The sequence below is a fragment of the Mytilus trossulus genome, unplaced genomic scaffold, assembly GCF_036588685.1.
Source record: "Mytilus trossulus isolate FHL-02 unplaced genomic scaffold, PNRI_Mtr1.1.1.hap1 h1tg000234l__unscaffolded, whole genome shotgun sequence".
NCBI lineage: Eukaryota > Metazoa > Mollusca > Bivalvia > Mytilida > Mytilidae > Mytilus > Mytilus trossulus.
Genome location: NW_026963315.1, coordinates 3,576,077 through 3,591,070, shown reverse-complemented (window position 1 = coordinate 3,591,070; position 14,994 = coordinate 3,576,077). Strand labels below are relative to the sequence as shown.

The 14,994-nt window shown below is 32.1% G+C and overlaps 2 protein-coding genes across 2 annotated transcripts; both read right to left on the bottom strand.

Moving 5' to 3' along the window:
• Nucleotides 1-1,137: 1,137 nt before the first annotated feature.
• On the bottom strand, nucleotides 1,138-2,959 carry LOC134701311 (uncharacterized). The gene has a single exon (XM_063562446.1). It carries the CDS (start codon nucleotides 2,879-2,881, stop codon nucleotides 1,151-1,153), a length of 1,731 nt encoding a protein of 576 aa, XP_063418516.1. The 5' UTR covers nucleotides 2,882-2,959; the 3' UTR covers nucleotides 1,138-1,150.
• A 3,995-nt stretch (nucleotides 2,960-6,954) lies between these two features.
• Nucleotides 6,955-10,601, bottom strand: LOC134701254 (uncharacterized). The gene is made up of 2 exons (XM_063562382.1): nucleotides 10,537-10,601; nucleotides 6,955-8,754 (listed from the first exon to the last, which is right to left on the bottom strand). Exon 2 carries the CDS (start codon nucleotides 8,668-8,670, stop codon nucleotides 6,955-6,957), a length of 1,716 nt encoding a protein of 571 aa, XP_063418452.1. The 5' UTR covers nucleotides 8,671-8,754; nucleotides 10,537-10,601.
• Nucleotides 10,602-14,994: the final 4,393 nt, after the last annotated feature.

The window sequence follows — 14,994 nt, the reverse complement described above, 5'->3', positions numbered from 1 at the left end:
AGAATAAGAATCTAAGGTAATGCCGCATGGTTTTCTGAGCAAAGAATCAGAATATGTCCATTGAACTTGACCATCGAAATCGTTACGAGAGAGTGCTTATGACAGTTGGAATGAAAAATAAAATGAACATTTGAGGTTACGTAGGTATTCATTGATTTTAGGGGTGCATTGTTCAGTGTATTTGTAATCGATACAAAACACCAGAAAAGCTCAAACAAATAACTTATATATTTTCGAAGGATGTATGTATAATTATATTTATTCTATTAGTAAGCTAGGGTATGTATCACATATTTATCATTGAGATTTAATTAAAGTCCGAAGACATAAATCAATTAAACAAAAAAAAAAAAACAGATTTGGGCTTATACAACTATTCTAAGACTGCTTACAAACTATAGGAATATTTTACTAGTATCTGCTGTTTGATTTGTACAAATAAACAATGTTTACTCAGCAAACTCTAGGCTTTAGTTTAAAAAAAAAGGAAGCGTAATTGTTGTACCATTGCTCTAAAACGACAAAATTTCGTTAAAAAGCAGGATACAATATACATCTATCTCAACTTTATCTCACCTGTTTGTCTGACATTTCGACAAAATAATCGAAAAAAGCCTGATTTTTATGTTTTCAAAAGCGCCTTCTAATGATAAGCATTTCTCTAAATATTTACATAAAACATCAACGGAATTTCACAAAGCTGTCAAAACTGAAAAACTTAATTTTAATCAAGTTATAAATTTCAACCTGCTTCCTATTATTCAATTAACAACATGATATACATCTCATGAATAAAGTAGCATGACATTTGCTATATATGAAACTTGTATTTCAGTCGCTGTCGTTGGTTGATATCTGTCATAATGTTTTTGGAGAAAAAAATTGTTATTGAATTGATCAAAATTAACACATGTTCAATATGTCTCGAATTAAGCGACGTCTCAATCGATATATGATTAAATCTCGCATAAACTTTACAAACATTCAAGAAAATGTTCTGTAATGTTGATTGGTCAAGTTTACACAACAGTGGAACCTGTATTTAGTTCTATTTAAGTTAATTGATGTGTTTTCCTTTTTTTTATATATATATATAAATCTGTTAATAAAACAATCTATGTTTGCTGCCAATGGGAAAATATAAGTTTATTTAAATATTATATGTTGCGTTATATAGGAAGGCAACTCCATTATAGCTTGCTATTAAAAGCATGCTTTTGTTTTTATCAAAATAAATGGCACGAGGATTTAGCATACCGTCTGTAGCTCCTATTACTTCTCTGCCTTGTTTTCCATCAGGGGAAATTACTACGATATTGTTTGATTCAGAACCGGCAACGTAAATGTTCGAAAATGAATCTAATGTGATTCCGTACGGTTTTCTGAGCAACGAATCAGAATATTTCCATTGCACCAACCCACTGAAATCGTAACAAACAATAGAGTTATCACGCCAGTTGGAATGAAAAATGAAATTTTCATTTGAGGTAACGTAAGTATCATCTACGTTAGATGGAGCATTATTTAGTGTCCGGTTGTACGTTAACTTTTGGTGTGACCTGTCATATATTTTAATGCCATGGTGATATGTGCAACAAATAAATGATTCATTGAGATAGCTTAAACCACAACAAAAGTCGTCTAGTTTGAACACTTGACGCGGTTGTGCACTATCCATTTCCATGAGATAAATCTGTTGTGGGGAATATCCACCACTGGATACCAATACCGTGTTTGAATCGATCACTGTCAGATCATATCCAATTTGGCAATTTTTAGAGTTTATTTTCGATTCGGATTTGAATTGACCATTAGCCCCATATCTCAGCAGATTATTCGCGTGTGCTTGTAGAAATAACATGTTACCAGCTTCTGACATGGCACATCCAGTAAGACCACTACGACATATGTCAAACTTACGTTCAAGCATAAGGTGTATGTTTTCAATCAAAGTCTCACTCACAGTAGATTTGATTATTTGTGATGATTTATCACCTGTCCAAGAAAACGAACTATGTTTTTCACGACTGTCAATTTCTATGTCACCAAATGTCTTTATTTCTTTTATAAACCCTTCCATTTTATCATTAAACGTACACTGCATTGTGAAATTGTTAAGATATCCATTATCATATAACTTTTGGACGTTAATTTCATTGGTTGAAAGATTTTCCTGGAATGTCTTTATTCCCATGAAGATTTGTAGATTGGATGCACACATTTTGACAGAATCAACATCTTCTTTTTTTTCGTCTACTTTCTTTTTTTCATCCTCTAATTTTGCAATCACTTCTTCTATTTTCCGACTGTATTCTTTTTCAATTGCAGATACTTTATCTTGTAAAACTCCTTCTAAATTATCTAAAAATGTGTTGATTTCTTTACGCTTTTTTTTAATTTGTTCTAAAATCTTCTGCTTCTGTTCAAGTAACTTGGTTAAATTTCTATTTCTATCTTTTATAGCGGAACAAATATTAGTTTCTAGATCTGCGAGGGCTTTTTCAATGTTATCTAAAGCTACGGAGTGATATCCTGTAGAAGGTGTTAGAAAATCTTCAATGAAAATAATTTCCTTGCATTCCTTATGACTTGATATCAAACATCGTTTGCAGCACAGAGAGTCATGACATTTACAATAACATTCAAGAAAGCAATCATGCTCCTCACAGTTATGCTTTATTTGCTTGATGAAAGATGGTAACTTGTTATATTTTTTTATAGAGATTGTCTGATGTGATTTTGTCGATTTCGATATCTTATGATGATGTCGACAGTCTCCACAAAGCGCCTCTTCACATTGCGGACAGTATTCCTCCGCTAACTTATTTAGGTCCCTGGTTAGGCAAATGTTGCAGAAAGATGCAATTTCATCGGTTGCCATATCTGAAAAGTTTGCGTCTTATTTGAGGTCAGTGACGGTGCCTTATAATATCCAGTTCTCCCAATCTACCATCCACACTTTGACCCTATGAAAAAATAGGAGTACAGAAAATTCTGTTTGCTAAAACATGTAAAAAGCTAAAATATATGTTTCTTGGTAAAGTAACGCTAACTGAAAACCTTATTTCTATTTGAAATGCCCAACACGTCCAACAACCCTTTAAACTTGTTCTTAAGCATATATCTATCGAAACGCATAGCCGTTTTCCATGACGTTGTCTTATTATGAATATTTTATTACTCATTACCTATGTTTTTACTTAAAATCACGAATAAGAAAGGGAGAAATTTGAAATAATTTGAGAAAATTTTACTAAGATGCCAAAAAAAATGATAGTATTGAGTTTTGCCTTTTCATTTACAATCGTTGCATTCTGAATCATGATTATCTATATAGCTATCAGCAGTTGTTGTGTTTCAATTTTGTAAAAAAGGAAATCTGCAACAATTCGGATGATATGTTTTTTCATATTTGAATCCGTAAACATGACCTGACAACCAATGTCAAGTTTTTTTTTATGACGCTGACATTTCAAATACAAAAGCAGGTACTTTTTAAATAATTCAAATGAAAGAAATAAAATAAAAAGATAATCAAACGTCTTTTATTAAACCTATATTTTATTTTACACTTGCATTTGAACTAGAATCAGACTTTATTTGATACAGACTCAGAGTGTAATAAAGACAAGTTTTAAATATGTTTGTTAGTAAATGCTCTTTTTTCTCATTCAACAAGTACATTGGCAGTAGTTTATATGCTGGCCCACTTTTTTTTTTTATTGTCAAACTGTATAGGAATAGTATATACTCAGGTGCCAGGGAAATGTAGGCAGCTCTTAAGATATAGGGTTGAAAAGATCAAACCCCTTTACACGAACAATTATATAAGCACACGTATATCCTAAAATGATACGCATATATAATCTAATTACCAGATAAATTGTTTCCGCGTTTATTTCTATAAAATCAACAGACCATGTGTAGTTTGACTTGTAGTATCATGTTCGCTTTGCTATCCGACCAAGGACATCATACACTCACGTGTTGATATATTTAAGTTCCATTCAAAATCGTTCTTATCATTAATTGATGTGAATTTTGTCGATTGTTTGTGTTGTTTATAAGTTTTCTTTGTTTCTCGTTTTTATATATAGGCCGCCATACTTTGTGTACTATTTGGTTTACGGGTGTGGTGTTGCGTGTACTTTTGTTATTGCTGGATTGAAGATTTCCAAAATTTAATTAAAGGGCAATCAATTGAAAAACAGATATGACCCATTAAAAAATTCAGAATTTAGAATTTTACTTGTTCTTACCTCAATTATAACATCATACCAATGATAGTTGTTGTGTATCTTCATACATTTAAACTTTTCTATCTATACTCAGTGATTTTACCTGTAAAAATACACGTTCACAAGTGTGTTAAATATCAGTTCGAGTAGGACACATATAGATATCGGAAATATCTGGATAACCTTCTCTCTATTGATTAGTATATGTAATTCAACAACGTTCATTTAAGTACCTTTTTGTGTGACCTATAAATAAAGGATATATTTTGATTTTTTTCTTCTTTAATCGACATTTATCCTGGGCTGAAAGTTTAACCAAGTCGATAGTTTGTCGTGAAAATAAGACATGCTGTATGAAGACGGTCGCTCGAGTACTTTAAATCTTCACACGTATTTTAACGAATATACTACAATGACTGTAATATGTGTATTTCATTTTGTAACTCGACTTTGTTTTTTCTCAATGGATTTATGACTTTTGAACAGGGATAAACTACTGTTGCCTTTGCTTATGTATAATCAATTGCCCTAATCTCATTTGAGTAAACACATACAAATATAAACTACACATAATTGACATGTAATCATTTTGTCTCCTTAATAAATCAATACAGTAATTCTCCAGTACACAACGTTTGGTCCCTTCTTTTACTCAAACTTAATATGACACAAATACAAACTATACTTTTTAGATAGATAAGTCTTTGTTATTCAAAATTGATTAAATACATAGAATGTAACAAAATGTTCGAGTATTATAATATTTCGAACTACTGTATTATTAGTCTGTAAACACTAATGTTTATCGACTTTAATCTTAATTGTCAATTCTCTGACCATAGATCGGTGGTTCTCTCTAGACCATTCGGCTCCTCCATCAATAAAAACTACAAAAAGACACTAGTGCTGAAAGCGGAGTTATACGCAAGTCAACCAATCAAGATACTACATGTTCTGTTCTTAAAATATTATTACTGGTCATGATAGTATTGCTATTTTTAGATTATCGTTTATCATCTCAACGAGATTGATTTTCTTGCCTAAGCCGGTACACTGAAAATTAGAAAGCAATCAAATTGAGATGACCAATGATAAACTGTTTATCGCTATTTTACTTATGACGACTTCGTTAATTTCATTGACAACGGACAACTGCGCTCCTAATTTCTAGCGACAATTGTTCATAACACTGTGACGAGAGAGGAAGATATCAGTAAGTAAGATCAAAATAAAACTTCTTGAAATTGCTCTAATTGTAGTTTTTAACTGATTATTTTGAAAATGCATGATTTTTTTTATGCTTACCTCTTGTCATTACGCAAAAAGCAAGTAATCAGTCAATTAAAATGATACCGTACTTCATACTCAGTTTTATACCATATAAGATTAAAACCATCTGTTATTTAACTCGAACGAAGATGATCCTCATTTGAAATATAGCTTTATAAATACGATGTGATATGATTGTCAACTCACACCAATTGTCAAAGAGAATAAGTAACCAGTATAGTCAGATATTGAAAAATTCACCCCATTTCCCTTCTATAAGTATTACTAAGTGTCAATGGTGATATGCAAATAGTGTGTCCAATTATCAGTTGGTTTTTTTTATTGCCGAAAGTTTTTGCCACTCGACACAAAGAAAACAACGATCTTTAGTCAATTTACATCATCCAACTAGAAAGTTTTCCATCTGACATGATTATTTACGAGTTAAGAAATGGTTTGGATACTGACATCATAAACATTAGCTGCTGTCATCGATATCTTTATTTTCATTTACTTAACTGACATAATTTAATTTTTCAACAGTTGAGTTTTCACTTTACTTCACCATCAATAATTTCAAGTGTTTCTCCCTTTTTTGGTACAAACTAACAAACATATCAAACTATTCTTTTTCTATAAATTTTATGAAACGTTTTTCAATATTCTACATTCTCCATCTTAGGATTTTGTTACTATAGTTACATATATCAGTGACGTATACCTTGTTTCATTGAACATGTGCACATGATTAATGACAATATATAGATAGCCATGTATTTTATTTTCGGTTAATTTTGTTTTTAAGGTTGTTGCCCCATTGAAATATTACATATCACCCTTTGTTAGTTTCATCACAAAAAAACGAAAAAAAACAACTTAAATGACGAACTACGGAATGAGGACAAATTACAATCATTCTATCAATTCATTTCAATTAAATTAATTTAAAAAAAAACGGAAATTTCGGGATGATGTAGTTTAAGAGCCAATACGAAAACAACTTGATTTTCTGAACTATTTCTATTAAAGTTATGAATTTCAACCTACTGTTCGGGAAGTTATTGAGTTAAAGACAAACATTTTTTCCCTTAGAAAGTAGTACTATGTATTCTTGCATCTTTTTAATGAATACGTTATAATGACCGTGTTCATTGGACTACTTTTGTTACCAATAAAGTGACTTAACAATTATTGACACATAAACTATAAAAGAGGGGGTTATATTTACGATTAAGCATTGACGAAATAGTAAAAGAAAACAAAAATAGATGTATTTTGTATTGAGGAATTGAAATGTATGTGAGATGGCTCGCTAGTTGTAATTGAAGTCTGCAAATAGTATTTATTCTATAAGTTCGATAAAATTAATCTGAGGCTTTTATCTAATTCTGAACTTGCTAGTAAAGATGTGATTCCAGTTGTAAAAGGTTTATTGTATTTTTATGCCTTAAATAACATCATACACCGAGGCACCATTTTTATAGTTTGCTACTAGAAGCAATTGTTTTGTTTTATGAAAGAACAGGGCACGAGGATCTGCAAGTCCATCACTAGCTCCAATTAGCTCTTTTGCCTGTTTTCCATCAGGAGATATCACGACTACATTGTTCGAGTCAGAACCTGCAACATAAATATTCGAATTAGTATCTAATGTGATGCCGTATGGTTTTCTAAGCAATGTAGAATCCACATATCTCCATTGTACCTTCCCACTGAAATCGTAACATACAACAGAATCATCATGCCAATTGGTATGAAAAATGTGATTTGCATTTGAGGCAACGTAGGTATGAGCCGCCGTTTTGGGAGAATTTGGAAGTAACCGGACGTTAGAGTTCGACCTGTCATATATTTTTATGCCATTATTATACGTGCAACAAATAAATGAATCGTTGCTGTAGCTTATACCGAAACACCAGTCCCCCAGTTGAAAAACTTGACTCGTTTTTGTACTATTCATATCAATAAAGTAAATCTGTTGAAGATGGTTTACACCACTTGATACAGCAACCGTATTAGAATCAATCACTGCAAGGTCATACCCAATGTCGCTCGCCGCTGGGTTGATACGTGATTCTGAAATAAATGCACCATTAGGCGCATATTTCATCATACTTTTGTTGTGTCCTTGTAGAAATAGCTTGTTTCCATCTTCTGATATGGCACATCCAGAAATACTTTCGCTATTAATGTTAATCCTACGTCCTACCCTGACTTTTATGGTTTCAATAGATTTTGCTACTGACTTTGGTTTAAAAATTTGTGCTGATATGTCACCTTTCCATAAAAAAGAAACATGTTTTTCACTATTATCAATTTCTACATCACCAAATGTTTTTATGTGTTTTATAAACCTCTCTAGCTTTTCATTGAAAGTAAATTTCATTGTCACGTTGTTTAAGCTCCCTTTGTCATATATTTGTTGGACGTTGATTTCATTGTTTGAAATTCTTTCTTGGAATGCCTTTGTTCCCATGAATATTTGCAAATTGGATGCAAACATTTTAACAGATTCAACATCTTTTTGAATTCCTTCTACTTTTTCTTTTTCGTCCTCCAATTTCGTAATTATTTCTTCTACTTTCTCACAGTTTGTCTTCCCAACTGTAGATGCCTTTTCTTGTAATTCTTCTTCTAAATGGTCTAAAAATGCATTAATTTCGTTACGCTTGTCTTTGATATGTTCAGAAATAACCCGCTTCTGTTCACGTAATTCCGTTAAATTTCTTTTTCTATCCTTTATAGCAGACGAAATGTTACTTTCCATATTTTTCAGAACTTTTTCAATGTTATCCAAAGCTACTGATTGGTATCCTTTTGAAGGCGAAAGAAAATCTTCTATAAAAATAATTTCCTTGCATTCTTTGTGAGCTGATATCGAACAAATTTTGCAACATAGTAAGTCATGAAATTTGCAATAGAATTCAAGGATACAGTCATGCTCCTCACAGTTATGGCTAATTTTCTTGATAAATGATGGTAATTTGTTTAAGTTTTCTATTGAGATTGTTTGATGTGATTTTGATAATTTTGATATCTTATGATTGTCTCTGCAGTCGCCACAAAGAGCCTCTTCACAATGTGGACAGTATTCCTCCGCTGACTTATTAAGGTCCCTGTGTTTGCAAATGTCACAGAATAATGCACATTTTTTGGCAGCCATATCTATAATAGCTTGATTGCTTTTATGATGTTAACAAATATTACAATTTCGACTTTTTGTCGTCAGCAAATTTACTTGTTCGACCTTAAAAAGAAAAATGAATATATAAATATGAATTTAAGAGCAATACTATTTGTTTTGTGTTGCTGGAGTGAAATTGAAGAGGCTGTTCTGTAATGAAAAAAGGTTATTATATAAGCCTGCTACATGTATTTGACCAAAGATCCATTAGATTTGTTAATAACAGACAAATATTTAGGCCCTATAAAAAAAACTTTTAAAAAATATTTAAAAAATATTGTGATATAAAGGTAATACTAATTAAAAGCACCAGTTTTTAATGGAACGTTTTTAAAATTTTGAAATGATATCAATAATGTTAAAAGACCGAGCAAATTTCGGATTATTAATTCCATACAAACGCGGAGACGCACACTCTGAGGACGCACCAAGCCTGGCTCCTTTTTGAATTGATACAATTACCTGAGCTTTTTCTATACCTTAAATCAAATCTTATAAATATAGCTATGCTATTTTATAACGATAAACTACGGTTGACTGCATTTGAACCCATGTTTTGAATAGGGAATATCGAATAAACATTGAAAATTGAGAATATATACTCTTACAGATAAACGTCATGTGAAATCTTTAAGTATGCACACCTATGCCATTGCTGGTCAAAAACCGTTTTCAAAATCTATTTATATTTAAATGTTGGTTCAGTGGCAATGCATATTTCAATATAACAGATGGAGGTGTTTAATAATGTCATCACGACATATATACTAGATAACCTAATTTTATTTTTTCTTTAACAGATTCTTTCATTGAAAATATCTCTTTGGTTAAATGTATATTGTCTTAAAAACAGAAATATAAATGCGGCTGTTTCGTCAACGTTTTTAAGCAGGTACTTTAAGAAGTGGAAATACTTGCAAATAAAATAATAGTTCAGCTTCATATGACTTATTCGACGTGCTCTGTTTCCTATTTATATGATATTTCATTAGATATTCTTGTTATCCTGTTTTTGCTGGTTTTCATCTGGTATTAGAACTTTTTGGAATTTTGGATCCTCAATGCTCTTCAACTTTGTATTTATTTGGCTTTTTAACTATTTCGATCTGAGCGTCACTGATGAGTCTTATGTAGACGAAACGCGCGTCTGGCGTACAAAATTATAATCCTGGTACTTTTGATAACTAATTAGAAACACACGAAATAAGGTAGAAAGAAAGGGTCAGCCGCAGCATAAATATATTATTGTAGCATGCATACCAATATCTAAGATAAAACTATCAACGATGACCTTTAGAAATTATTATGATATGTCACCGGATTTATTAAATTATATCTTATTTTCAATATACACGCATATATCAACAACATACGCATACAAATAAATATAGTAATATAACGCAAGTATATGACTTCCAATTTCATGATAATCATACTTGTACGTGTATACTGAATAATTGTTTTTTAAATAAACATCTATTCATTTGTGACCCATATTTGTTTTCCCTTAATCGATTTATGACTATTTAACAGCGATTTGCAACTATTGCCTTAATTTACTAATGTGGAACTGCTTGATCAAGCACTATATTTCATTTTGAATGACGTATGTGTCGTATTAAGTTTGTGAGAAGTTCTGTTTTTGTAGCTTGGTAGGCATACACAATTTTACTTGATGTACATGTATCCGTGGTGAAGGACGTACTTTGACCTATAATGGTTTACCTTATGTTTACAAACTGTGAATTTGTTAGAGAGTTGTATTCTTGGCACTCATAACTCAGACTCTTATATCTACATATGACATATTTTTAAATATAGTAACATTATTTTCCCCTTTCTTACCTGACTGTGAAGTCCCTGGACTTTCAGGCTCTGTTTCTTTAAAGATTAAATCCACACTACCTATGATTATTGATTTTACCTGTGACAAGTGTATAACCGAGTAAGGTAAAGTAGGACACATACATGTTAAAGCATGGTTTAAATATCTGTTGTTCTTTTTTTCTATATCAATAAATACAATTTATTGCATTCATTAATTTAGGGGACTTTTGGGAATTTTCTGTGTATTTGCTTTATTTTGATATTTTCTGTGCGGACACAGTAAAAAGATAAATGTAATTGACTATATGTTGTGCTTTGTTCGAATTCAATTAATACAATCTCCTACATTTGTTTTATTAGGGGACTTTTCATAAATTTTCTTTAGTCAGTTTATTTTAAATCATATATGTGGAAACAAAGGAAAAGAATATGAAAAAATATGATACTTTCTATACGTTGTCCTTTTCTTTCCAATAAAAACCAACAGTGTTTCTCGTCTTGTCGCTTGTTTGTTCATATCAGAATAATTCATACAGAAGTTTCTAATGAAAAACAAAAGAAAAAGAAACTAGCAGTATCCTTTAACTTCACACATTCCGCTAGTTGAATGATGTCATCCCACTTAAACAAGTGTGTGGATGTTATACATAGATATCCTATTTGACATTATTTCCTATCATGATTTGCTTGATACGGAATCTCGGTTAACAAGGAAGCTTTCAAACCAGAATATGAAGGGGTCAAGTTGAAATAATTCTTCCAGACGTTTAATGATGCCATCACTAGCTGGTTGACCGTCCGAACTAAACTAATCACTGTTTTTTAACAGTTACAAAGGTTCGTGTTACTCAGTCATTTAGTTTTCTATAGTGTGTTTAGACAATGCTGTTTGTAATTTGATCATTTTGGTTTGTCACCAATTCAATATATTTTAGTATAACTTATGAAAGGCCTCACAAGCAGCTGAAGTCCTTTTATAACCATTGGCATTGTTGTCGAACTGAAGGGCATTGAATTGCAATCATTTCAAGTTCATACTTATACTTTAAGGTCAAATATCGTTACCTAGAAACGAAAGTTACACTTTAATGTCCATGGCTATCCCCTTAAAAAGCAGAATCCTAAACCTGCTGTTTTTCACTATAACAGTATAACTAGTTTACAGTAATATCTTGATTATACTTTTGAAGTCAATATGTATATGATAAACGAGTGCGGATGTGTAATTATTTCATCAAAATGCTGCTTGATTTGCCTACTTGAATACAATTACCATTTCTTTGTGTGCCATATAATATGTTTATATCTTTCGAGTACTTTGTAAACAATCGTCAAAGGTTTGATAAGCAAGACTTATTATTGTACGGGTGGATATTTTAAGAACTCGATAATTTTAAAAGAAGACATTTTTTGGTCCAAATTGTTTTACATTGACAATATAAACTCATCAGAGATATAAGGATTGAAATGTTTCTTTATCAAATGACTCGCTCGATTAAAAAGGTGTAAAAAAATCAACAAAAGTACGAAGTTTAAATTATAAAAACATGAAGATGTGGTATAATTCCCATTAAAAACCTTTTCAAAAGAGACCAAGTGACTCAGAAATGTGCTGTTTTCATTCCCTATATAATTTGATAACGATATAATTTTTTTCCTAATTGTCATTGTTTACATTTATACTTTAATTTTAGAACAACTCTCACTTTTCTATCCAGGTAAATTTACCTTTACATTTATTTTTATAATTACCTGTAGTTTCATTTTAAAGAGTACTTTCACTTTCACTTTAAAGAGTGTATTTCCTGTTTCCTGTGTATACTCATAGATGTTGTGTACCACAACAAGGTGACAAATGTTTTAAATCTTCATAGAACTTGGTCATCCTATGCTGGCAGACCAATATGTAAGTTAATTTTTGATATTTGATGTTTATTCTATACAGATGCATATGTATTTTTGAGATATATTTAATATAAAAGAAGTAATTGTACAAAACATATCACATACATATTTTGTTAATTTTCTAAAGTATGGCAACCCGTCAGAGACATTATATTTTATGCCAAGACTATATATTATGGTATTTTCCATGTAAAGGATTCTTTGTCTACGTTTTTAAAGCTTTTTGATATATAAATACATTGTTTTGTTTTCAAAATTCACCTTTATCTGTGTTTTCTTTAAATTGTTATTTTTTATCAACTAGTATAAGGTTTTCATTTTTCTATTGTAGCTTTTACCACACGCACTCAACACATGTCTGTAACAACTGTATATCATATCAAATAATAAACATTATTCGTCAAAATGAATTCAGTGATTAGTACTTGCCACATAGAGTGTTTTGGTTAACTAACTGTATAGTAAAAGATATTGGTGTTCAGATGTCAGATAGCCGAGTAAGGAAATTTACAGTAAAAGGCAAAGCAATGTTTGACGAACAAAGTGAAAAACTAAAGGACAAAGTTGACAATGTATGGTCTAAGTTAGAGGATTTATTTGTTACTCTGCCATCCTGTCAGATGTTAAAGGATTATAGAAATTTAGAGAAAAATGTTAATTCAAATTTCAACGAATTTTGTCGTCGTTCAGAAGAGTATAAACAATATTTACAAAGGACAAATACTGAAGAATCCAGAAAAGTGTTGCACGATCACAATGAATTATTTGATAGTTGTATTAGCGTCGTCAGAAGAGTTAGTAACGATATTAAGAAAAAGAAACTTGAATTAGTTGAAGAATTATCGGAAGTGAGTGGATCAACTGTTGGGTCATCAGCGAGTCACAAAAGAGCAAAAGCAGAGGCAGAAAAGGTTCGTTTAGAATATATTAAAAGAGAAAGTGAACTGTTAAAACAAAAAGCAGATATAGAAGCAAGTATGAGCGTTGTAAAACAAGAAGGAATAGTTGAAGCAGCAGAGGTAGAGGCCAGAATTTTGGAAGATCAAGATCAAGAATTGCCGATGGTGTTAGAGGACAAACATGACAAGGTTAGCAAGTACGTAGACACATTACCAAGTTATAGTGCAAATCAATGGACAAATGGTGTTGGCTTTTCTGACAATCAGCCATATATTTCAGTGACGGCTCCGTTTGCTCCTCAATACAATAATCTTCCTCTAATATCATCTGAATTATTATCCATGATGCAACCGATTTCGGCTACAATGTTAAGTCAACCGATTTCCGCTACAGCGTTAAATCAACCGATTTCCGCTACAGTGTCAAGTCAACCGATTTCCGCTACAGTGTTAAGTCAACCGATTTATGCTACAGTGCCAAGTCAACCGATTTATACTGCAGTATCTAGTCAACCATCACATTTTCAATCAAATGCTACCAACTATCAACAACCTCAACCTATGTCTTACTTACCACCACATAATCCGTACGTAAGTGTCATGTCTGATGTTACAAAATTCATGCTACGGAAAGATTTTCTGTTGACACGTTTTATGAACTTTGATGACACACCCAAATCTTTTGCTTCCTGGCGAGCATCTTTTCAGAGTATAACTGGTGAACTCTGTGTTTCTCCATTCGAGGAAATGGATTTGTTAATAAAATGGCTAGGTCCGGAGTCCTCGACATTTGCCAAGAGTCTAAGAGCTTCAAATGCACACGATCCATCCAGAGGTTTAAACCGCATTTGGGATCGATTACAGGAACGATATGGTCGACCGGAAATGGTAGAAAATGCTTTGAAGAAAAAATTGAATTATTTTCCGATTATCACAAACAATAACAGTTCGAAACTCTACGATCTCCTTGACATACTTAGTGAAATAGAGTCCGCAATGGCGAACCCGATGTATTCAACACTGTTAAGCTACTTTAATTCTTCGTCAGGTGTTTCTCCGATTGTATCAAAGCTTTCTTATTCCCTGCAAGAGAAATGGACAACACAAGCGTCAAATTACAAGAAAAAACATTCAGTGCCGTATCCGCCATTTTCCTTCTTTATTAATTTCATCAGAGATATGTGTCAAATTCACAATGATTCTGCTTTTAGTTATTCAAATTCTAGCACTTCTAGCAATACAAAGCGTTCTTCAAATCCAGTTCTTACTAGGAAAGTTGAGGTTTCAGCTCAGAGTAACACTCGTGTATATTATAGCAATAATCGTTGTCCGATACATAAAGCTGGACATACTTTAAGTGAGTGTCGCGGTTTCCAAAAGCGATCATTTCAGGATCGTCAGCGTTTTCTCCGTGAAAAGAAAATATGTTTCCGTTGTTGTCAATCAAATGACCATATATCAAGGACCTGCAATGTCAATGTTAAATGTTCAATTTGCGGAAACAATCGCCATGTTTCATCTATGCACATAGATCGTCCACCCACAACCGACAAAATCAGTACACCAAAAACTGATGAAGACAATGGCGGGGAGTTATCTACAGAAACAGTATCAGCAATATGTACAAGATTGTGTGGAAATATGCGTGTCGGCCGTTCGTGTGGGAAAACAG